We start from the raw sequence: 22996 nt of genomic DNA on the forward strand, positions 1-22996 counted from the left end.
CCCCCCCCCCCCCCCAGCACTAGTTTATCACAACTAGAGGATGATCCTTTCCGAGGCAGCCTCTGCCTACAGTTAGTTGGAAGCCACTGTGGCCATGACCCAACCTGAATTCCTTCTTCCCCATCAAAAAAAAATAAATTGTCAGGGGGCAGTGGGCCGCATTGCCTGGGGCTCTGGGCCGCATGCGGCCCCCGGGCCGCAGGTTGGACATGCCTGTTCTAGGCACTTGTATAAAATTGTATCAAAATGTATTTCTACATAAAATAACAGACAGTTTAAAAGAGCAAAAAACATAAAACAATGTTTAGCAGAACAAGTGTAATGAAAATGTAACCCCTACTAGCAACTCCAGTACTATATATTAGCTACAGCGACATCCCCCCGAGGGGCTCTTGGTATTCGTATCACTATCTCCTTAGGGGATTTGGCTGTAGTACTGGAATTGCTAGTAGGGGTTACGTATTTCATCAGGTTAATGACCTCACATTGTTCTGTCCAGATGGCCAGATAATTAGTTCAGGTTAATTCTGTTTCTGTATACAATTTCATCTGCATATGATAATGTGTATTATGTAGTCCTGTGCCCAGCGCTCTGTGTATTATGCAGTCCTGTACCCAGCCCTCTGTGTATTATGCAGTCCTGTACCCAGGGCTCTGTGTATTATGCAGTCCTGTACCCAGGGCTCTGTGTATTATGCAGTCCTGTACCCAGGGCTCTGTGTATTATGCAGTCCTGTGCCCAGCGCTCTGTGTATTATGCAGTCCTGTACCCAGCTCTCTGTGTATTATGCAGTCCTGTGCCCAGCGCTCTGTGTATTATGTAGTCCTGTGCCCAGCGCTCTGTGTATTATGTAGTCCTGTGCCCAGCGCTCTGTGTATTATGCAGTCCTGTGCCCAGCGCTCTGTGTATTATGCAGTCCTGTACCCAGCGCTCTGTGTATTATGCAGTCCTGTGCCCAGCTCTCTGTGTATTATGTAGTCCTGTGCCCAGCGCTCTGTGTATTATGTAGTCCTGTGCCCAGTGCTCTGTGTATTATGTAGTCCTGTGCCCAGCTCTCTGTGTATTATGCAGTCCTGTGCCCAGCGCTCTGTGTATTATGCAGTCCTGTACCCAGCGCTCTGTGTATTATGCAGTCCTGTGCCCAGCGCTCTGTGTATTATGCAGTCCTGTACCCAGCGCTCTGTGTATTATGCAGTCCTGTACCCAGCTCTCTGTGTATTATGTAGTCCTGTGCCCAGCGCTCTGTGTATTATGCAGTCCTGTACCCAGGGCTCTGTGTATTATGTAGTCCTGTGCCCAGTGCTCTGTGTATTATGCAGTCCTGTGCCCAGCGCCCTGTGTATTATGCAGTCCTGTACCCAGCTCTCTGTGTATTATGTAGTCCTGTGCCCAGCGCTCTGTGTATTATGTAGTCCTGTGCCCAGCGCTCTGTGTATTATGTAGTCCTGTGCCCAGCGCTCTGTGTATTATGTAGTCCTGTGCCCAGCGCTCTGTGTATTATGCAGTCCTGTGCCCAGCGCTCTGTGTATTATGTAGTCCTGTGCCCAGCTCTCTGTGTATTATGTAGTCCTGTGCCCAGCGCTCTGTGTATTATGTAGTCCTGTGCCCAGCGCTCTGTGTATTATGTAGTCCTGTGCCCAGCGCTCTGTGTATTATGTAGTCTTGTGCCTCAGACCAATGAGAATTTGTGAGCTTTTTGTCCTGAAGGGGTGAAAAAAGTGAAAATGTCCTATGATACCTCCCTTGACTTACCTCATTTCTGAGATGCCAACATGTAGACATGATTAGCTCTTCCTCCCTGGGTACACACACTCCAGGTACATAATCATCGGAAAACAGAAGAAAACCTTGTTTTTTGTTGTTTTTTTCTAGGTGTCTCCCACTTGAGCTGCAACAAAATGGCCGCCGACCTGCCTGACGTTTCTTTCCCTCTGCGCGTGCGTGTCTCCATAGCAACCAGGCACAGCTGGGCAGCCGAGGTTCGCGCGCAGGAGCCGCAGAGCTGTGTGTCGCCAGAGCGAACGCTAGAGGTCGAAGTTTAGGCAAATGATACCGCGACGGCCATTTCTTTGTAGATCGTATTACAGTGCTTTTTTATTTTTTAATATCAATATAATATTATCAATATCACGGTGCCCAAAATAGCCCAACAACATTCATATTAAGATATTTTATATTTTATATTTTCTCAACTAAAGGGTTGTACTTAAAGCAGAGGGATCGGCGGCCATTTTTTTGTAGACCATATTACAGACTATATAAGTAATATTTTCAAGCTTGTTGAGCTCAAATTAGAACGCTTTAATTCATTTTAGGATATTTTTATATCATTTTTACCGAACTAGAAAGGCTGCTTATACGCAGCAGGCGGGCGGCCATCTTTCTGTAGCCCACAGTTGGAGGTGGGTGAGAAATTCTTCCTGGTGACAGTGAAAAATGTGTGCCCAGTGAGGAGGAGGTAATAATGTCTTCTTATTATGAGAGAAGGGGGTCCCAGCACTCTGTGTGGTCTGGATGGGGGGGGTGGTGTCACCTCCACACATCATCATCTTCCTCCTGTCCTCTCTGATTTGTAGAACATTGGATGGGAGCTCTGCTATGGATGATGAGGATGATGGAGACGTATTCTGTAGGAAGCCACAACTGTTGTGCAGCGATCAATGGGGGGGAATGTAGTTTTTGCAATTCGGAAGCGTAACAAATGTAAAACCAATAAAAGCACAAGAACTGTAATGGTTAGGGGGTTGGGTTTAGGAGGTTAGGTGGAGGGATTCCTTGAATATGATTGGGGATTAGCTAACCTCTCCCCTATGTAGGGCGTTTGTAATCCCTGATCTTCTCTTGTTGGGTGTCTGCGATCTCTGATCATCTCTTGTAGGGTGTCTGCGATCTCTGATCATCTCTTGTTGGGTGTCTGCGATCTCTGATCTTCTCTTGTTTGGTGTCTGCGATCTCTGATCTTCTCTTGCTGGGTGTCTGCGATCTCTGATCTTCTCTTGCTGGGTGTCTGCGATCTCTGATCATCTCTTGTTGGGTGTCTGCGATCTCTGATCATCTCTTGTAGGGTGTCTGCGATCTCTGATCATCTCTTGTTGGGTGTCTGCGATCTCTGATCTTCTCTTGTTTGGTGTCTGCGATCTCTGATCTTCTCTTGCTGGGTGTCTGCGATCTCTGATCATCTCTTGGGTGTCTGCGATCCCTGATCTTCTCTTGTTTGGTGTCTGCGATCTCTGATCATCTCTTGTTGGGTGTCTGCGATCTCTGATCTTCTCTTGTTGGGTGACTGCGATCTCTGATCATCTCTTGTTGGGTGTCTGCGATCTCTGATCATCTCTTGTTGGGTGTCTGCGATCTCTGATCATCTCTTGTTGGGTGTCTGCGATCTCTGATCATCTCTTGTTGGGTGTCTGCGATCTCTGATCATCTCTTGTTGGGTGTCTGCGATCTCTGATCATCTCTTGTTGGGTGTCTGCGATCTCTGATCATCTCTTGTTGGGTTTCTGCGATCTCTGATCATCTCTTGTTGGGTTTCTGCGATCTCTGATCATCTCTTGTTGGGTGTCTGCGATCTCTGATCATCTCTTGTTGGGTGTCTGCGATCTCTGATCATCTCTTGTTGGGTGTCTGCGATCTCTGATCATCTCTTGTTGGGTTTCTGCGATCTCTGATCATCTCTTGTTGGGTGTCTGCGATCTCTGATCATCTCTTGTTGGGTTTCTGCGATCTCTGATCATCTCTTGTTGGGTTTCTGCGATCTCTGATCATCTCTTGTTGGGTTTCTGCGATCTCTGATCATCTCTTGTTGGGTGTCTGCGATCTCTGATCATCTCTTGTTGGGTGTCTGCGATCTCTGATCATCTCTTGTTGGGTGTCTGCGATCTCTGATCATCTCTTGTTGGGTGTCTGCGATCTCTGATCATCTCTTGTTGGGTGTCTGCGATCTCTGATCATCTCTTGTTGGGTGTCTGCGATCTCTGATCATCTCTTGTTGGGCGCCTGCGTTCTCTGATCATCTCTTGTTGGGTGTCTGCGATCTCTGATCATCTCTTGTTGGGTGTCTGCGATCTCTGATCATCTCTTGTTGGGTGTCTGCGATCTCTGATCATCTCTTGTTGGGTGTCTGCGATCTCTGATCATCTCTTGTTGGGTGTCTGCGATCTCTGATCATCTCTTGTTGGGCGCCTGCGATCTCTGATCATCTCTTGTTGGGCGCCTGCGATCTCTGATCATCTCTTGTTGGGCGCCTGCGATCTCTGATCATCTCTTGTTGGGCGCCTGCGATCTCTGATCATCTCTTGTTGGGCGTCTGCGATCGTTGACCATCTCTTGTTGGGCGTCTGCGATCGTTGACCATCTCTTGTTGGGCGTCTGCGATCGTTGACCATCTCTTGTTGGGCGTCTGCGATCGTTGACCATCTCTTGTTGGGCGTCTGCGATCGTTGACCATCTCTTGTTGGGCGTCTGCAATCGTTGACCATCTCTTGCTGGGCGTCTGCAATCGCTGACCATCTCCCTTTCTCTCAGACTGATGCTTTAATTCTATTTTATTATGTGCAGCTTCTTTTATTGCAGTATTGACTTGTGCAGAAAGATTCAGGAGTGGGAATATTTAAGACACAAGGACCTCTACAAAGACGTCATGACGGAGAAGCGGCCGCCCCTCCCATCCCCGGGTAAGAGGAGACTTTCATTTCTTGTAAAGGAGAGAAGAGTATTGAGGATCCCCCTAGATACACACATCCTCTGATATAAAGACATAGAAACAATGTATTCAGTCAGTGTGTGTGTTTCCTACAGATGGATCCAGTAACAGAAATCCCCCAGAGAGATGTCCCCGTCCTCTGTATTCCCGGGACTCCACACAGGAACATCAGGAGATCCCTCAGGAGGATCAGGTAGGTAGGATTTGTAGAACTGTTGGCAAACCCTTTTTAATTTATTTATTTTTTGGCAGAATTAGGGAGGATTATAACCTCTGTCAGGTTTTTTTTTTTGTTTTTTTAGAATTTCAGAATAGGGGAGGATTAGAACCTCTGTTAGGTTTTTATTTTTAGCCATTAAGGAGATTTCCCTTCACTTCCTGTCCTATAGGCCAAAACAGTAAGACGTAATCCTGGTAAAGTGAGAAATTCCTTGATGGTCACCAGAACTATCTGGGGACGACCCAAAATTTTGGATTTTTTTTTTTTTTTAACTTTCACTTTCGATGATAACCGTAAAACATGACCAATCGAGAGGGCGAATGTCCATACAAACTGCAAACAAACTGACGAGTTTTAATCCCTCTCCACTCTATCCAAAAAAAAAAAAAAAGGTTTTGCCTTTAGTTATCCTTCTTCTTCGTCATTTGTTACTCATTGTGTCTTATTCAGGATGAAGGTCTGATTGTTGTTAAGGTTGAAGGTGAAGAGGAGCTGTATGCGCGGGGTGATGATCCGTGTAAAGAGGAGGAGAACGTTTCTCCAGAGATCAGCACAGGTGAGGAATAAACAGTAAATCCAGAGAAGAGTCCCAGATTCTCCCTGTTCAGTCACTACAACAATCTTTTATATTTTTATGGCACCCCAAGCAAAAAATCCTGCGAAAACACGCTTGGCTTAGTGCCAAAAAAGGTACATAAGCTACTTTGGTGCCAAACACGTTGCGTCCCTGAGGTGTGAATGCAGTCTAAATCCAGAGAAGAGTCCCAGATCCTCCTTGTTCAGTCACTACAACAATCTTTTATATTTTTATGGCACCCCAAGCAAAAAATCCTGCAAAAACACGCTTGGCTTAGTGCCAAAAAAGGTACATAAGCTACTTTGGTGCCAAACGCGTTGCGTCCCTCAGGTGTGAATGCAGTCTAAATCCAGAGAAGAGTCCCAGATTCTCCTTGTTCAGTCACTACAACAATCTCTTCTTCTCCCCCCCCCCCCCTTCTCTGTCAGTAGACAGTAATGGGGGGACAGTATGTGCCCAGTGGGGGAGTCAGGAGCCATCAGTCTCTATTAGACTCCGGTTCTCCTCCTCACATCATGTCATTGTGTGTTACCAGCCAAGAGATGTGACCAGTCTCCCCCACACACACTCTCTGGGGTCTCTCATACATCTCAGTACAGTGGGCTTCACTCTCATCTTTATTCACAGACCCCGGAGACACTCAGAGAGACGTCATTGTTGAGGAGAAGAAGGAAGGACGTGTGAGGATTAAAGAGGAGGAAGTTCCTATAGAGATCAGCAGAGGTGAGGAATAAACCCAAAGGACCGGTTCTCCTCGGTTGAGTAGTATTGGTTGTGTTGCTTTGTACTGCTGTGGTTGGGTTATAATACCCTTGGTCTGCCACCCTTCTGCGGTTTTTATATTCAGTCAATTGAGGAAAGTTGAAGGATAGCGCTGGACTCGCCGGGTTATATGCTGCTGGTCTTCTTATCTTAACCACTTTAGCTCCGGAAGGATTCGCCCCCTTTCTGACCAGGCCCTATTTTGCGATTCGGCACTGCATTTTAACGGACAATTGCTCAGTCGTGCGATGCTGTACCCAAATAAAATTGATGTCCTCTTTTTTTTTTCCCCACAAATGGAGCTTTATTTTGGTGGTATTTGATCAACTGTGCAAGCTTTTTTTTTTTTTTTTTTTTTGCGCTTTAAACAAAAAAAGAGCGACAATTTGGAGAAAAAAAAAAAAAAACAATATTTTTCACTTTCTGCTATATAACATTTCCCCAAAAAAATTAAAAATCAAAATTTTTTAACATTTTAGGCCAATATGTTTTCTGCTACATATTTTTGGTAAAAAAAAAAATTGCAATAAGGGCCGGTTCACATTCCTGCGAGTGCACCGATCGCATGTAATTCGGAGCGCACTGCTCCTTCATTACATGAGATCGGAGGTGCGGATGCGAATTCAGCCACACACTTTGTATGGCTGAATTCCCACTGTATCCGCACCAAACACGCACAGGACCCTTTTTTCCAGCCGCATCAGGATCGGATTGCACAGTGGTTCACACTTGTGCGATCCGATCCTGTGCGAACTGTCAGATCGCACTGCGATATGCGATCAAACTGGGGGTGTCGTTAACATTTCATTGACACCCCCAGCGTATCGCATATGGCAGTGTGAACTGCCAGGGGTGCGTTTGCGATGCGGGAACAGGCTGCGAATTCGCAGCCTTCCCGCATCGCACAAGTGTGAACCAGGACTAAGTTGCAGTTCACAGTATGGCGATCCGACTTCGGGGGCGACTAGTGAAGACTTCGGGGGCGACTTTGGCGCGACTTGCACGGACTTCACATAATGGAAGTCATTGCAAGTCGCTCCGACTTCGGTCAAAAGTAGTGCAGGAACTATTTTCGAAGTTGGAGCTACTTGAGTCGCTCCTATTAGAATGGTTCCCATTGCACTGAATGGACCGCGACTTGTCAGGCGGGCCAAGTCGCCTGACAAGTCGCGGTAGTGTGAACCAGGACTAAGCGTATTTTGATTGGTTTGCCCAAAAGTTATCACGTTTACTAACTACGGGAAAGATTTAGCGCCGGTTCACATAGGAGCGACGCTACTTTCAGGGGCGACCTCCGAGATCGCGGTGCGAGCAGCGCGCCGCGACCTCTGAGCGGCCGCCACGGACTTCATAACATTGAAGTCTATGGCGGTCGCCTCCTGGTCGCCCCAAAGAAGCTCCGGACCCTTATTCTAGGAAGAACGGGTCCGCAGCTTTCCTATGGGAGGCGACCTGCGGCGACCTGTGAGGCGACCAGGTCGCCTCACAGGTCGCCCTAGTGTGAACCGGGGCTTATGTCGTTTTTATTTATTATTATTATTATTATTATTATTATTATTATTATACAGGATTTACATAGTGCCAACAGCAGTTTGCGCAGCGCTTTACAATGTGGGGGAAGACAATACAGTTACAATACAATTCAATACAGGAGGAATCAGAGGGCCCTGCTCGTTGGAGCTTACAATCTAGAAGGGAGGGTATTTATTTTTATTTTTTTAACTAGTAAAGGCGGCAATCTGCTTTTTTATTTATTTTTTTTTTTTGCGGGACTGCAACATTGCGGCGGACAGTTCGGACCCCTAACTGACATTTTTGACACTTTTGGGGGACCAGTGACATTACTACAGTAATCCGTGCTTAAAATATGCACTGTTACTGCAATAATGACACTGGCAGGAAAGGGGTTAACACTGTTGGGGATCAAGGGGTTAAATGTATGCCCCATGCTTACTGACGTGTGTGGGGGGGAGGGGGTTCTGTGACACACACTCAGATCGCAGGTTCAGCTATGCTGAATCTAGTGATCCCTTCCTGTCTGTCACTGAGAAGGTCCGCCTGCTTTGTTTACATAACCGGGCGGACCTTCTCACTGTTTCCCTTACCGGGGAAGGGAGGTGGCAATCACTGCCTCTCCTCCCCTGGCCTGACTCCCGCTGTGTCTAAACACAGCAGGAGCGCGGCTTCGGCGGCGCACGCGTGCCGCCGGAATCACTAGGAGTCCAGCGACTGGGGCTTAAGTGGTTAAAAACCGGGAGTAGTGCCATGCCAAGCTGACCGGGCTGTGTCCATACTCGTGAGTGTACTTAACCACTTTACCGCTAAGTACTGTAATAGTACTGCGGCAAAGTGGCTCGTTCCCATCTGACGACGTAGACCTACGTCGTCAGACTCCTCCCCTGTAGGTGGCGCTCGCGCGCCGTCGGAGGCGCGCTCCCGCTGTTTTCATTCACAGCGGGAGTCGGGCCAGGGGAGGAGCAGCGGCGATCGCAGCCGCTCTTCCCCGATCGTCGGGGATCTAGTGTGGAGATCCGCCCGCCTGTGTAAACACAAGCGGGCGGATCTCCTCAGTGACAGGGAGTGACAGATCGGACTGTTCAGCATAGCTGGACATCCGATCTGTCCCTGTCTCACTCAGTCACCTCCCCCCCCACACGTCAGTAAGCACCAGGCATACATTAACCCCTCCCTCTCCAATGAAGTTAACCCCTTCCCTGCCAGTGTCATTTTTACAGTAACAGTGCATATTTATAGCACTGATTACTGTAGTAATGTCACTGGTACCCCCAAAAGTGTCAAATGTCAGTCAAGGGTCCGATCTGTCCGCCGCAATGTCGCAGTCCCGCAAAAAAAATCGCAGATCGCCGCCATTACGCGTTAAAAAAAAAAAACACCAAAAATGACAAAAATCTTTCCCTTTGTTAGTAAACGCAATAACTTTTGCGCAAACCAATCAAAATACGCTTATTGTGATTTTTTTTTTTTACCAAACATAGGTAGCAGAAAACAAATTGGCCAAAAATTTAAAAAAAAATTGGTTTTTACATCTTTTTTGGGGGGAATTTCATATAAAAAATGTGAAAAATATTGTTATTTTCTCAAAATAAACGCTCTTTTTTTTGTTTATAGTGCAAAAAGTAAAAATCGCACAGGTGATCAAATACCACCAAAAGAAAGCTCTGTTTGTGGGAAAAAAAGGACGTCAATTTCGTTTGGGTACGGCGTCGCATGACCGCGCAATTGTCAGTTAAAGTCGCACAGCGCCGAATCGCAAAAAGTGGCCCAGACGTAAGACCGCAAAATGCTCTAGTGGTAAAGTGGTTAAAACGGGGTATGCCTGTATTGCAGTGTACGGACTACTACACCAGCAGCACAGGGCATCAGGGTCGCCATTCGGAAGGGTGGAAAGGATATTTGGTGGCAGTTCACCTTTTATCAGAGACGACTTCTTCCAGTAAGCTGCTCCAGAAGTGAAGAAATGCTTCTCGTTGGTCAGCGCAATCATCGTGCTGACCAATGAGAGCTTGAGCATTAGAATGGATCCTAACTTTGGGGCTATGTATTGTGTATGAACCACTACATCAGCAGCATGGGGCATCATGGCTGCTATGGGGGGGGGGGGGGGGGGTGTCCAGGATTTTAGGAGAGAATTACCCTTTTCGTTTTTTCCTGAAAAGATGAACTTGCCCTTTCAGCCAGTGAGATTTGGAAATAATATTCACATGGCTGAAAAAAAGATCCTCATCCTTGTGTACAGCTTTATGAATTGAGCCTATCATGTCTGTTTTGTGTGCTTCCTGCAGGTGGACAAAATATTGGAAACCCCAGTACTGTGACCAGGTCCACCAGTCCTCTGTATTCCCAGGCATCCTCAAAGAGAGACCATGAGACATTTCGGGACTATCAGGTAAGTGGCATGGAAGTTCTTAAAGCACTTTCACCCCCTTCCTGCCCAGGCCATTTTTAACTTTCTGCGCTGTCGCATTTTGAATGACAATTACTCAGTCATGCAACACTGTAGAGCAGGGATCTTCAAACTACAGCCCTCCAGCTGTTGCGGAACTAAACATCTCATGAGGCATTGTAATACTCTGATATTCACAGACATGACTAGGCATGATGGGAATTGTAGTTCCTGAACAACTGGAGGGGCCATAGTTTGAAGACCCCTGCTGCAGAGCTTTCTTCTGGTGGTATTTAACCACTTGCCGACCGGTCACGTTGACTGTATTGCGGCAAAGTGGCTTGATTCCGTCCAGCGACGTAGTACTACGTCGCTGGACTCCTCCCCTTCTGGGCGGCGCTCACGCGCCGTCGGAGGCTCGCTCCCGCTGTGTTCAGTCACAGCGGGAGTCGGGCCAGGGGAGGAGCGGCGGCGATCGCAGCTGCTCTTCCCCGATCGTCGGGGAATCGAGTTTGGAGATCCACCCGCTTGTGTAAACAGAGCGGGTGGATCTCCTAAGTGACAGACAGTGACAGATTGCAGGGTTCAGCATAGCTGAACCTGCGATCTGTCCCTGTGTCACTCAGTCACCTCCCCCCACACACGTCAGTAAGCACCAGGCACACATTAACCCCTCCCTCTCCAATAAAATTAACCCCTTCCCCGCCAGTGTCATTTTTACAGTAACAGTGCATATGTATAGCACTGATTACTGTAGTGATGTCATTGGTACCCCCAAAAGTGTCAAAAATGTCAGTCAAGGGTTCGCTCTGTCCGCCGCAATGTCGCTGTTGCGCAAAAAAAATGGCAGATCGCCGCCATTACTGGTTAAAAAAAAAAGACAAATCTGTCCGTTAGTAAACGCAATAACTTTTGCGCAAACCAATCAAAACACGCTTTTTATGGTTTTTTTTTTTTTTTTTTTTTTTTTTTTTTACCAAGCATAGGTAGCAGAAAACAAATTGGCCAAAAATTAAAAAAAAAATTGATTTTTACATTTTTTTGGGGGGAATTTCATATATTAAATAAAATGTGAAAAATATTATTTTTTCAAAATTTACGCTCTTTTTTTGTTTATAGCGCAAAAAGTAAAAATCGCACAGGTGATCAAATACCACCAAAGGAAAGCTCTGTTTGTGTGAAAAAAAGGACGTACATTTCGTTTGGGTACGGCGTCGCACGACCGCGCAATTGTCAGTTAAAGTCGCACAGTGCCGAATCGCAAAAAGTGGCCCAGACGTAAGACAGCAAAATCCTCCGGTGGTAAAGTGGTTAAATGGAACAAAAATAGGGTTCTGTTCCAAAAAACGAAACAGAACTGAAAGGACGAAAATCGGATGTCAGCGGATGGTCATCCTCTGACATCCGCAATGCCATTGACATGCATTATGTCCGTATATATCACCCGCAAACGGATGGGGTGATTTACGGACATATGGAACGTCCGTGTGAAAGAGCCCTATATCTGAACATTGATTAATCCTGATGTACTGATGGCCTATCTCCTTTCCTGAGGCCTGAAAGAGTATAAATACCACCCCTCCCCCCCCCTTTTTCAGAAAGTAGACCGGTATTTAGTAAGAGGCATGGCGAGTATTTTGAAGTTGTAATTTTTTGTCACAATTTTTTAGAAAATGGAAGAGATTAAGAAAAAAAATATATAATATTTTTTAAAATCTTCTACACACTGTCACCAGTGCAGTACAGCGTTATCATATAACTGATGTGGCGGTGATCAGGGACACTAACTGGTGACATTGTGTAAAAAAAAAAAAAAAAAAATTTGTTTACTTTTTTGTTTTTTACATACAGTGTTACCATAGTAACACTGTACTATGGGAAGGTGATCAGGATTTTTTTTTTTCTTCACGCTATGATTGCTTATAAATGTAAATTTTACAGTTCTAAGCAACCATTTTTTCTGATTTGAAAATTATTCATTCAGTGTTTTTACTATTGTGATAGTTGTGGTCAATCACAGCTGGTCACCTGGTACATGTGGGCTGTGATTGTCCCTGTCTGTACAATGTGATCACTGTGACCAATCAGAGAGCTCATCACAAGAGTACACAATGAATGGCATAAATCATAGCCTTTCATTGTGTACAATTGTCATGTGATCTGCTGTGATTTGACCACAACGATCACATGGTACCAGCGGCGGGCCAGTATAGTGATCTGTCATCAGCCATGTCCTGTGGAACCAACGTGTGACAAGATGCGCCGAAACAGGGCCTGATTCTGGGAGGGATGTCCTATGACATCCTCCCATGAAAAAACAATTCAATGATTGAAATGAAAATGCTACATTCAAAGCATTTCAAATACTCGATCTTCTGCGCTTTTTAGCTGCAATTTTTTTTATTTGGTGATGGTGTAACGCTGTTTAGTCTCTGTAGAATCTACTGTTTGGATTGTTTTGTGTTACTCAGGAGGAAAATCTTATTAAAATTGAAGTTAAAGAGGAATTCGAAGAAATAGAGGAGACCTGCGTGACCGGGGATGAGCCGTGTAAGGAGGAAGATCCTTCAGAAATTGGCACAGGTGACTATGAAGGGAGAACGCGGTCAACATAATTAAGCCAGCCATACTTGTATCTAAATTTTGATGGTTCAGCAGGGACTGGCCAAATTTGGACCCACGTATGAGCAAGCTGGTTGTACAGAAGTCAATCTACCAGTCTGTCTGTATTTTTCCACTCGATCAGCGCAGCTGGATATAGCCGGCAGCACTGATCAGTGTATCCTGATGGCGCCAAAGTCTCCCCGCTGTCAAGTGGTTAAACATTTCATATTCTTTTTAATATCTTTTCCTGTAGATGGACGATACAGAAGGTACAACATGGGGAAAGGACCCGTCCCTTCTGCAGCCCGTAAAATAGAGGATGACATCACTTCTGATTCTTCAGCAGAAAACCCAATTGCAGTAAAGGTCCATCCAGTTCCTAGCCGTGCAGATCAATCATCCAATTCTTCTACACAAGGAGGGAGTTTTTGTGATCCCTCATCTGTGGTTAACCACCACACCACCTATGGAGGGGGAGAAACCTTCCCGTGTTCAGAATGTGGGAAATGTTTCACCCGGAGAGGAACTCTCACTGCACATCAGAGGTCTCACACTGGGGAAAGGCCTTTTTCATGTCCTGAGTGCGGAAAATGCTTTTCTTGCAAGAAAATTCTCATCCGACACCAAAGAATCCACACAGGGGAGAAGCCCTATTCATGTCCTGAGTGCGGGAAATGTTTTACTCAGAAATCAGGTCTCATCAGACACGAGAGCGTTCACACGGGGGCAAAACCATTTTCGTGTTCTGTGTGCGGAAAGTGTTTCTCCATGAAGGTGACTCTTACCAAACATGAAAAGATTCACACGGGGGAGAAACCATATTCATGTTCGGAATGCGGCAAGTGTTTCTCCTCTGGGACAAATCTCGTTAGACACCAGAGATCCCACACAGGTGACCGTCCGTATCCGTGTTCCGAATGCGGCAAAAGCTTTGCGCAAAAGTCGTATTTGGTGGAGCACCAGAGACTTCACACAGGCGATCACCCCTTTTCTTGCGCTGAGTGCGGGAAGTGTTTCACTCAAAAGTCTCACCTTGTGAAACACAAAACCAGTCACACTGGGGAAAAACCGTTTGAATGTTCCGTGTGCGGGAAATGCTTCACACAGAAATCAGTTTTAGTTACGCACAAAAGGATTCACACGGGGGAGAAGCCGTATTCATGTTCAGAGTGCGGGAGGTGTTTTACTGATAGGGCCACCTTGGTCAGACATGAGAGAGTCCACACAGGGGAGAAGCCATATTCCTGCTCTGAATGTGGGAAACAGTTTTCCAAGAAATACTCGCTTATTTGCCATCTCGGATCGCACAATGGAACAGAAGCCCCCTCCTCAGAGTGTGGCAAATGAGTAAGGGGGACCCTGGACAAAGGAACTTGATGTTGACACACTGGTACTTTATAATTCAGGCAGAGACTTTCCAACTTACCAGAAAAAAAGAAAGCAGTCGCTAAGTGCTTTACCCAGCCATCTGTTGGTTGAGTTGGGGATTATATCATCACAGGGCTTGACAATGTTCTTCTGCTGCTTTTTGATCATTATGGAAATATATAAAGGAAACAGCAGAGGGCACTAACTAAGTACAGTACTTTGTTATTTTTAATTAAGGGCAACTCCCAATGTGCATAAGGATAAGAGCATGTCAATGTGGTTACCTGTTAAGCCTCAGTGTGTCTTCAGAAGCCAGGGAGCAAATGCCGCTGTCAGGAGCTGTGTTTTGAGCTCCCCATGTTGCGGCCCTCCCAGGTGCGACGACACTTCCAGTTTTGTGCAGTCCATGCACTCCAGGATTTCTGGTTTCGCTTTTGGTGGCCTACACAGCTCCTGACAGTGGCATCTGCATCCTGGCTTCTGAAGACACGTCCTTGGGTTCAACAGCTAACCGCATTGGGTGGATGATCTTATCCTTGTGGTTTTTATTAAAGTAATTTCCTATATACTGCACTTAGTTGGTGCCCTCTTCCCTTTATTTTATGTATTGAAGAGATCACTTTAATCTCATCGAGGAGCTGTCGCGAAAATTTTTTGAACCTATGGACTTTTTCGTAAAATCCTACACCCCCACCCCCACAGAACGTTCACGTGTATGATTATGTTGTAGCCCAGCTGTATCCCTATCTGCGTCATTTTTGATCATTCCTTACTTTCTTGATTATTACTCCATTAGTGATCAGAACATGTGCAAAGTGTGCTCAAGTTGAATGCTCCCAGTAGTGCCACATCCCAAATAAATATCAAAAAGAATATTCCCCTAGTGGTGGGACTTTATAGTGATCAAAACATGAGGAAGCAAAGCCCTGCTCCTCCACCAAGAAGGTCACGAAGACATAGGTCAGTATTGGGGAAAGGATCAGCTGCTGGCGGACCGCAGTCCATACTAGTGACAAGTCCTCTGCCCTCTGCCTACCTTTTTTGGATTCAAAGGTACAGAAATTGCAGAAAAATATTGCCCAACTACACTTGCCCTTAAAATACCCATTGTTATTAGATGACTCCATCAAACTGGAAATACAGTTGGCAAACCGGTAGATAAACCGAAATCCTTTATTGACTTATCCAGGGCTAAAAATTCCAAGATACAAAAACAGACGAGTTTCAGTCGGAGGGGGCCTTGTCAGGTTTGGCTGAAACGCGTCGGTGTTTCTTTGAATCTTAGATCTTTTAACCCTGGATAATTTAACCACTTGACCATCTGAAGGTTTTACCCCTTTCCTGACCAGGACATTTTTGCTATTTGGCACTGCGCTACTTTAACTGGCAATTGATCAGTCATGCAACGCTGTACCCAAATTAAGTTTTTTAATTTTTTTCACACAAATAGAGCTTTCTTTTGATGTTATTTGATCACCATTGGGGTTTTAAATTTTTTTATTTTTTAATCGTATAAACGAAAAAAAAAAAAACTATTTTCTGTTATAAAACCTATCCAATAGAGGTGTACCGAAATAACCATGTTGGTACCAAAACTGAAAATTCAGGATATACTTGGCCGAAACTGAAAATGACAGTTTTTAAAAAAAAAATAAAATATATATATATATATATATATACACAGTGGGTACGGAAAGTATTCAGACCCCCTTAAATTTTTCACTCTTTGTTATATTGCAGCCATTTGCTAAAATCATTTAGGTTCATTCTTCTTCCTCATGAATGTACACATAGCACCCCATACTGACAGAAAAACACAGAATTGTTGACATTGTTGCAGATTTATTAAAAAAGAAAAACTGAAATATCACATGGTCCTAAGTATTCAGACCCTTTGCTGTGACACTCATATATTTAACTCAGGTGCTTTCCATTTCTTCTGATCATCCTTGAGATGGTTCTACACCTTCATTTGAGTCCAGCTGTGTTTGATTATACTGTTTGGACTTGATTAGGAAAGCCACACACCTGTCTATATAAGACCTTCCAGATCACAATGCATGTCAGAGCAAATGAGAATCATGAGGTCAAAGGAACTGCCTGAAGAGCTCAGAGACAGAATTGTGGCAAGGCACAGATCTGGCCAAGGTTACAAAAAGATTTCTGCTGCACTTAAGGTTCCTAAGAGCACAGTGGCCTCCATAATCCTCAAATGGAAGACGTTTGGGACGACCAGAACCCTTCCTAGAGCTGGCCGTCCGGCCAAACTGAGCTATCGGGGGAGAAGAGCCTTGGTGAGAGAGGTAAAGAAGAACCCAAAGATCACTGTGGCTGAGCTCCAGAGATGCAGTCAGGAGATGGGAGAAAGTTGTAGAAAGTCAACCATCACTGCAGCCCTCCACCAGTCGGGGCTTTATGGCAGAGTGGCCCGACGGAAGCCTATCCTCAGTGTAAGACACATGAAAGCCCGCATGGAGTTTGCTAAAAAAAAACACCTGAAGGACTCCAAGATGGTGAGAAATAAGATTCTCTGGTCTGATGAGACCAAAATAGAACTTTTTGGCCTTAATTATAAGCGGTATGTGTGGAGAAAACCAGGCACTGCTCATCACCTGTCCAATACAGTCCCAACAGTGAAGCATGGTGGTGGCAGCATCATGCTGTGGGGGTGTTTTTCAGCTGCAGGGACAGGACGACTGGTTGCAATCGAGGGAAAGATGAATGCGGCCAAGTACAGGGATATCCTGGACAAAAACCTTCTCCAGAGTGCTCTGTACCTCAGACTGGGCCGAAGGTTTACCTTCCAACAAGACAATGACCCTAAGCACACAGCTAAAATAACGAAGGAGTGGCTTCACAACAACTCCGTGACTGTTCTTGAATGGCCCAGCCAGAGCCCTGACTTAAACCCAATTGAGCATCTCTGGAGAGACCTAAAAATGGCTGTCCACCAACGTTTACCATCCAACCTGACAGAACTGGAGAGGATCTGCAAGGAGGAATGGCAGAGGATCCCCAAATCCAGGTGTGAAAGACTTGTTGCATCTTTCCCAAAAAGACTCCTGGCTGTATTAGATCAAAAGGGGGCTTCTACAAAATGACAACAAAGAGAGAGCCGCTCAGGTGTTAGTTCAAAGGGTGGTGCTGGTCAGATCCGCCGTCCAAGCTATGAAGAATCCAAAAAAGTAGACCGCACTCGGGAAAGTAAGATGAAAACAATCAAAACTCCTTTATTCTTCTTCGGTGTAGCAGACAGACAGTACAATGCACATAACAGACGTGCCCGGTTAACGCGTTTCACGAATTAAATCGCTTACTCATAACCATACACAGTGTATGGTTATGAGTAAGCGATTTAATTCGTGAAACGCGTTAACCGGGCACGTCTGTTATGTGCATTGTACTGTCTGTCTGCTACACCGAAGAAGAATAAAGGAGTTTTGATTGTTTTCATCTTACTTTCCCGAGTGCGGTCTACTTTTTTGGAGGCTTCTACAAAATACCGAGCAAAGGGTCTGAATACTTAGGACCATGTGATATTTCAGTTTTTCTTTTTTAATAAATCTGCAACAATGTCAACAATTCTGTGTTTTTCTGTCAGTATGGGGTGCTATGTGTACATTCATGAGGAAGAAGAATGAACTTAAATGATTTTAGCAAATGGCTGCAATATAACAAAGAGTGAAACATTTAAGGGGGTCTGAATACTTTCCGTACCCACTGTACACACAGTATCATTTCTATTATATTTGACTTTTCAATTAATATCATGAATATGGGTCAGTGTGGAGTGGAAATTTTCCTGGCATTAGTGGGAGTGTACTAGAGGTGCACTGAATGGAAATTTTGTTGCCGAAACTGTAAATGCAGGATGCACTTGGCTGAAAACCGAAAAACGATAGTTTTAAAAAAAACTATATATTTTTATATATAATTGTATATTTGACTCTTAAAATTCATTTAAATTCATGATATTAATTATTTATTGGCTTTTATTGACACCTTTTTAGCTCAAGAAAAATGTATCCCTTTATATACTATATAGGTCTTCACACTGGTCCGTTGCACTTCTGTTGTGGTTTTTAAAAACCCCGCTTGTTGCATTTTTGGTCAGAAAAAAAAAAAAACTGCACAAAGACGCACCTCCCTGTTGAAATGCATTGAAAATGCACCAAGAACGCATTAATACCGCATCAGTGTTACGTTTTTGATGCAGTTTTTTAGTCAAATGACCGATGACAAAACAAACCATAAGCACAGTAAAATTGCGGCAAAATAATTTTCAGCGCGATTATCGGCACCTTTTTTTCTTATCACCAAAATGTAGATAACACCATTTCTCTTCCGTTCATTTCGAGTTATAGGTACTTTTTTGGTACAAGCAGTGTCAGAAGAATTACAACTCCACCGAGGGGTGAGTGCGGTGTCCGATGAGAAATGGATTTTACGGCAAGTCAAAAAATTTTCTCATTGACAGACAGCTCCTGATCTTCATAACCATTGGGACGCTCCAAAGCAGTGTTAACATGGAGGGGTGGGAACAGCAAAAAAATTCCCCCAGGCTAAACAGTAGGCAACAGCAGCTCAACCAAAAGAACTGCCTAGTCAGGAATAAGGACCTAGTTCCTTGCTGGGATCTCTGGTCCTGGCAAATTTTTTTAGATAGAAATTTTTTCTCCTGGTTTTTTCTTGTGTGATCTACAATCAACTGTCGGACTGGGCGACGGGCTGGATAATCTAGATCCAGTGGTCACCCCAGTCTGGCCAGCGAGGGCACGCAGACCTCAGCTCCACTCTAGGTTGGCTGCAACATAGCTTGGACAGGGGCTGGCCTGCGAGTTAAACCCCTCGTGAGGTCCCATACGACAGGGTCTCGGCCTGAGCTGCAGCGTTACTTCTTGCTGACAGCCCCCCATTTAGATGGCAAGGTGTTCTAGCTGGGGGGGTGCGCCGCTGGCGACCAGATGATCAGCTGTGTGGGAGGGGGGGTTGTACCTGGTGGGGGCTCTTGCCTGGGTATGTCATTGAGGCCTAGGGATCCCTCCTGGAAGCCTCGTGGAGCCACCATTTTGCTGTAGCCTGTGTATTCCTATGCAAGGCGGCCATGTTTGTGTAGTTCGGTGGCCATTTTTCGGTGGTTTGCCATTGAAAATAGCGGTGGCCATGATAGTGGAGCCCTGTGGCAGGGATTTTGGTGGTGGGAACCCCTGGTGCTGACTCCTGGATCTTTTCACTTCCTGATCGCTGCACATGGAGTGCAGATTATCCTGGTGGCTGCAGGTGCCTGTTTCTGCTGGTTTGGAGTCTGGTGGGGTTCTCTCCCTCTCTGCTGAGGGTCGCTTAGTGCGTGTTTTTACACTTGTGGGGTCCCCCTGGTGACTTATAAAGTCTTTGGAGCACATCTCCCCACCTGACCCCCCTCATTGAGGCTGCGGGGCCCTACGGGTCCCAACCATCCATCGATGCACTGACGGTGGTCCTCTGGCAGATGCCACAGACACGCTGGTGGCCCCGTGGGGTCAGTGTCATCTGATTTATGCCTTCCCTCCTCTCAAGCTTCTGCCAAGAATTTTCCGCAGGATCAAGGCAGAAGGGATTCCGGTCATCTTAATGGCTCCGGACTGGGCTTGGTACACCGATCTGGTGCGGCTGGTCACCGACGTTCCTTGGAAGCTTCCTCTCAGGGAGGATTCACTGTACCAAGGACCAATCTTCCATCCTGCTTTACAGTCACTGGCTTTGACGGCTTGGCTGTTGAATGCCAGGTGCTGATGGATAGAGGTTTGTCTGAGTCGGTGATTCCAACGCTGTTAAAAGCTAGGAAATCTACTTCTAGGAAGATCTACCTTTGTATGTGGAAGATGTACATTGCGTGGTGTCAGTCTCTTGGGATTCATCCCTGCTCCTTTTCGGTGGCTCTGATTTTGACCTTACTTCAATGGGGGGGGTTGAACAGAAATTGACTTTGAGTATCATCGAGGGCCAGGTGTTGGCTTTGGCGGTCTTCTTCCAATGACCTTTGACCACACACTCCCTGGTGCGTACCTTTCTTCAGGGTGTCCGACATTGGTTCCTCCAGTGCGGGTTCCGTTGCTGCCTTGGGATCTCAATCTGGTGCTGTCGGTTCTCCAGAAGCCTCCCTTTGAGAATCTTCGGGCGATTCCCTTGCTTATGCTGTCTCAGAAGGTGACATTTTTTGTGGCTATCACCTCTGCGTGCAGGGTGTCCGAATTGGCAGTGTTCTACTGTCGTTCACCTTATTTGTGATTCAGAGATAAGGTGGATCTTTGCTCCTGTCCGTCATTCTTCCCAAAGGTTGTCTCTGATTTTCATTTCAATAAAGACATTGTGTTGCCTTACCTGTGTCCCGGGCCGAAGATCCGAAGGAACTTGCCTTGCATGCCTTGGCTGTGGTCCAAGCGATTAGGGTGTACCTGGCAGCTATGGAGTCTTTTAAGAAGTCAGACTCCTTATTTGTGCTCACGGATGGGCCTTGGAAAGGGTTGTCCGCTTCCTCTGCAACTATTTCCAGATGGACCAGACAGACGGTGATTTAGGCCTATTCCATCAAGGGTTAGGTTCCCCCTTCCCCTGGCCAAGCACACTCTACTCGGACGCTCAGTGCCTCCTACGCCTTCCGTCATTAGGCGTCAGTAAAGCAGGTTTGCAAGACGGCCACCTGGTCATCAGTGCACACTTTCACAAAGTTCTATAAAGTGGATGTGTTGGCATCTGCGGATGCTTCCTTTGGCCGCAAGGTTTTGCAGACTGCTGTTTAGAGGACTTGACCCTCTTTGAGGGTGTATTGTTTTTTTCAGGTGGGCTCCGGGTTTGTTTTGGCTGAGCTCCTGTTGCCTAGTTGGCTACTGTTGGAATTTTTTTGCTGTTCCCACCCCTCATGTTAACACAGTTTTGGGACGTCCCAATGGTTATGAAGATCAGGAGCTGTGTCTAACAATGAGCGAAAGAGAAAATGGGCTTTTTGACTTACCTTAAATCCATTTCTCATTGGACCCAGCACCCACCCCTCGGTGGAGTTGTAATTTTTCTGACACTGCTTGTAACAAAACTGAGTACCTATAGCAGGGAGAGGGAGTATTCCCCCTGGGACTGCCCATAGGCATAGCCAGAATTTTTTTCTGCCTAGTGTCCTACTCCTGTAGGGGGCAGTATAACCCAATGGATATGAAGACCAGGAGCTGTGTCTGTCAATGAGCGATAGAGAAAATGGGCTTTTTGACTTACCGTAAAATCCATTTCTCATTGGACCCAGCACCCACCCCTCGGTGGAGTTGTAATTCTTCTGACACTGCTTGTAACAAAACTGAGTACCTATAGCAGAGAGAGGGAGTATTCCCCCTGGGACTGCCCATAGGCATAGCCAGATTTTTTTTCTGCCTAGTGTCCTACTCCTGTAGGGGGCAGTATAACCCAATGGTTATGAAGTTTAGGAGCTGTGTCTGTCAATGAACAAATGAACATCAGAGAATTAGATTTTACAGTAAGTCCAAAATCCCAAAAATTCGGGCGCATCTCTAGAGTATACATCAGCACATTTGGTATGAGGGGGGAGGAATAGTGCCCCTTTTGTTAGTGTCTCAAATCAGTGGAAGGCATAGTGTCCCAAGGGCCGGATAAAGGTAAGCAAAGGGCCGCACCCGGGCTGCAGTTTGGAGACCATTGCTATACACGGTCACTATATTAATGACACTGGGAAGGGGTTTACATCTAGGGGCAATCAAAGGGGTTAACTGTGCTTAACAAGTCTAATATGTGCTGTTTTTACTAACAGATCCGGCTGTTTTTTCTCCCTGCTTTTCAGGGAGAAGAAACAGCTAGATCACTGACCTGTGTACAGAGTCCTGTCTGTCCACACAGAACTGATGTGATTGGACACAGCCGATCAGCCGGTCTCAGCTACTGTGACCATGCGGCAAGTAGGTAATAAAGGATTCCTATGCGGTTTATCTACCGGTTTGATGGTGTTTACAAGCTCCTTGTGGAGGCTGAAGTCAGGCACTGATTATACGTTTTCCGCTTCGTTTCTGGATTTGCAGGGTAGTAGCACTTTATATATTGCTTTAGCCTGTTATCAGATGACTGTCTGGCTGAATATGGCTGGACTGGGCATGGACAAGGAAAATATTGTATACCCGGGGGGCAGTCTGTGACCTCTGCAGACACTCTTCAAATTCAGGGAGAATCAACTGTTATCTAATCATCTAATCGTCCACCAACTACCAAGGGTGCATCCTTCTTGCATAAACATGTATGCTCAGCCAATATGAGCAACTGCCGGCACTCCCGTCAGTTACAACTCGCAGCACAAAGCTGGACCTTCCTTCTCTCTCCATCTGTTTGTTCACAAAGATGCTTCATGATTTTTCTTGGCAATCACAGACTCCAAGCCTAAACAATGAAAGCTCAAGAAAAATTATCCATTTTTCTTTGGGCCAGGCTTTGTAAATAAGACTGCTAGTAAAGTCTGACATGCTCTATATAGATAAATACAACAAAGTGCGTAAGATTTTTAATTTTTTTCTACTATGTTAGACTGAATCGATCGATGTGCTCTTTTTACCTAAAAACAATAACGCAAATCGATTCATTCAAATGGATAGATTAATAAAGCCATTGTATACTTTTAATGCCACAGATAAGAAGCTTTGTGACATTTTTAAATAAATTCTAAAGGCATTTATTGCAAATGATCTTCTTCTTTTTTTTTTTTTTTTTTTTTTCTTTGATGGGTGGTAGATTCTTCTTCTTTCCCTTCTTTCTTCTTCTTTCCCTTCTTTCCCTTCTTTCTTCTTCTTTCTTCTTTCCCTTCTTTTTTCTTCTTCTTTCTTCTTTCCCTT

At 45.5% G+C, this 22996-nt stretch overlaps 1 protein-coding gene across 1 annotated transcript in view; it reads left to right on the plus strand.

Annotated features, from left to right (window-relative positions):
* The window catches only part of LOC309564355 (uncharacterized protein), a gene marked incomplete at its 3' end in the record, with an annotated part of 715072 nt that overhangs the window by 110757 nt on the left and 581319 nt on the right, over positions 1 to 22996 (plus strand). The window contains 6 exon segments of the mRNA XM_082268983.1: positions 5374 to 5479; positions 6128 to 6223; positions 10066 to 10169; positions 12638 to 12749; positions 13024 to 13662; positions 13747 to 14024. Coding sequence (XP_082125109.1) covers positions 5374 to 5479; positions 6128 to 6223; positions 10066 to 10169; positions 12638 to 12749; positions 13024 to 13662; positions 13747 to 14024 — 1335 coding nt within the window.

The sequence above is a fragment of the Pelophylax lessonae genome (genome assembly GCF_965119305.1).
Source record: "Pelophylax lessonae genome assembly, chromosome: 9".
NCBI lineage: Eukaryota > Metazoa > Chordata > Amphibia > Anura > Ranidae > Pelophylax > Pelophylax lessonae.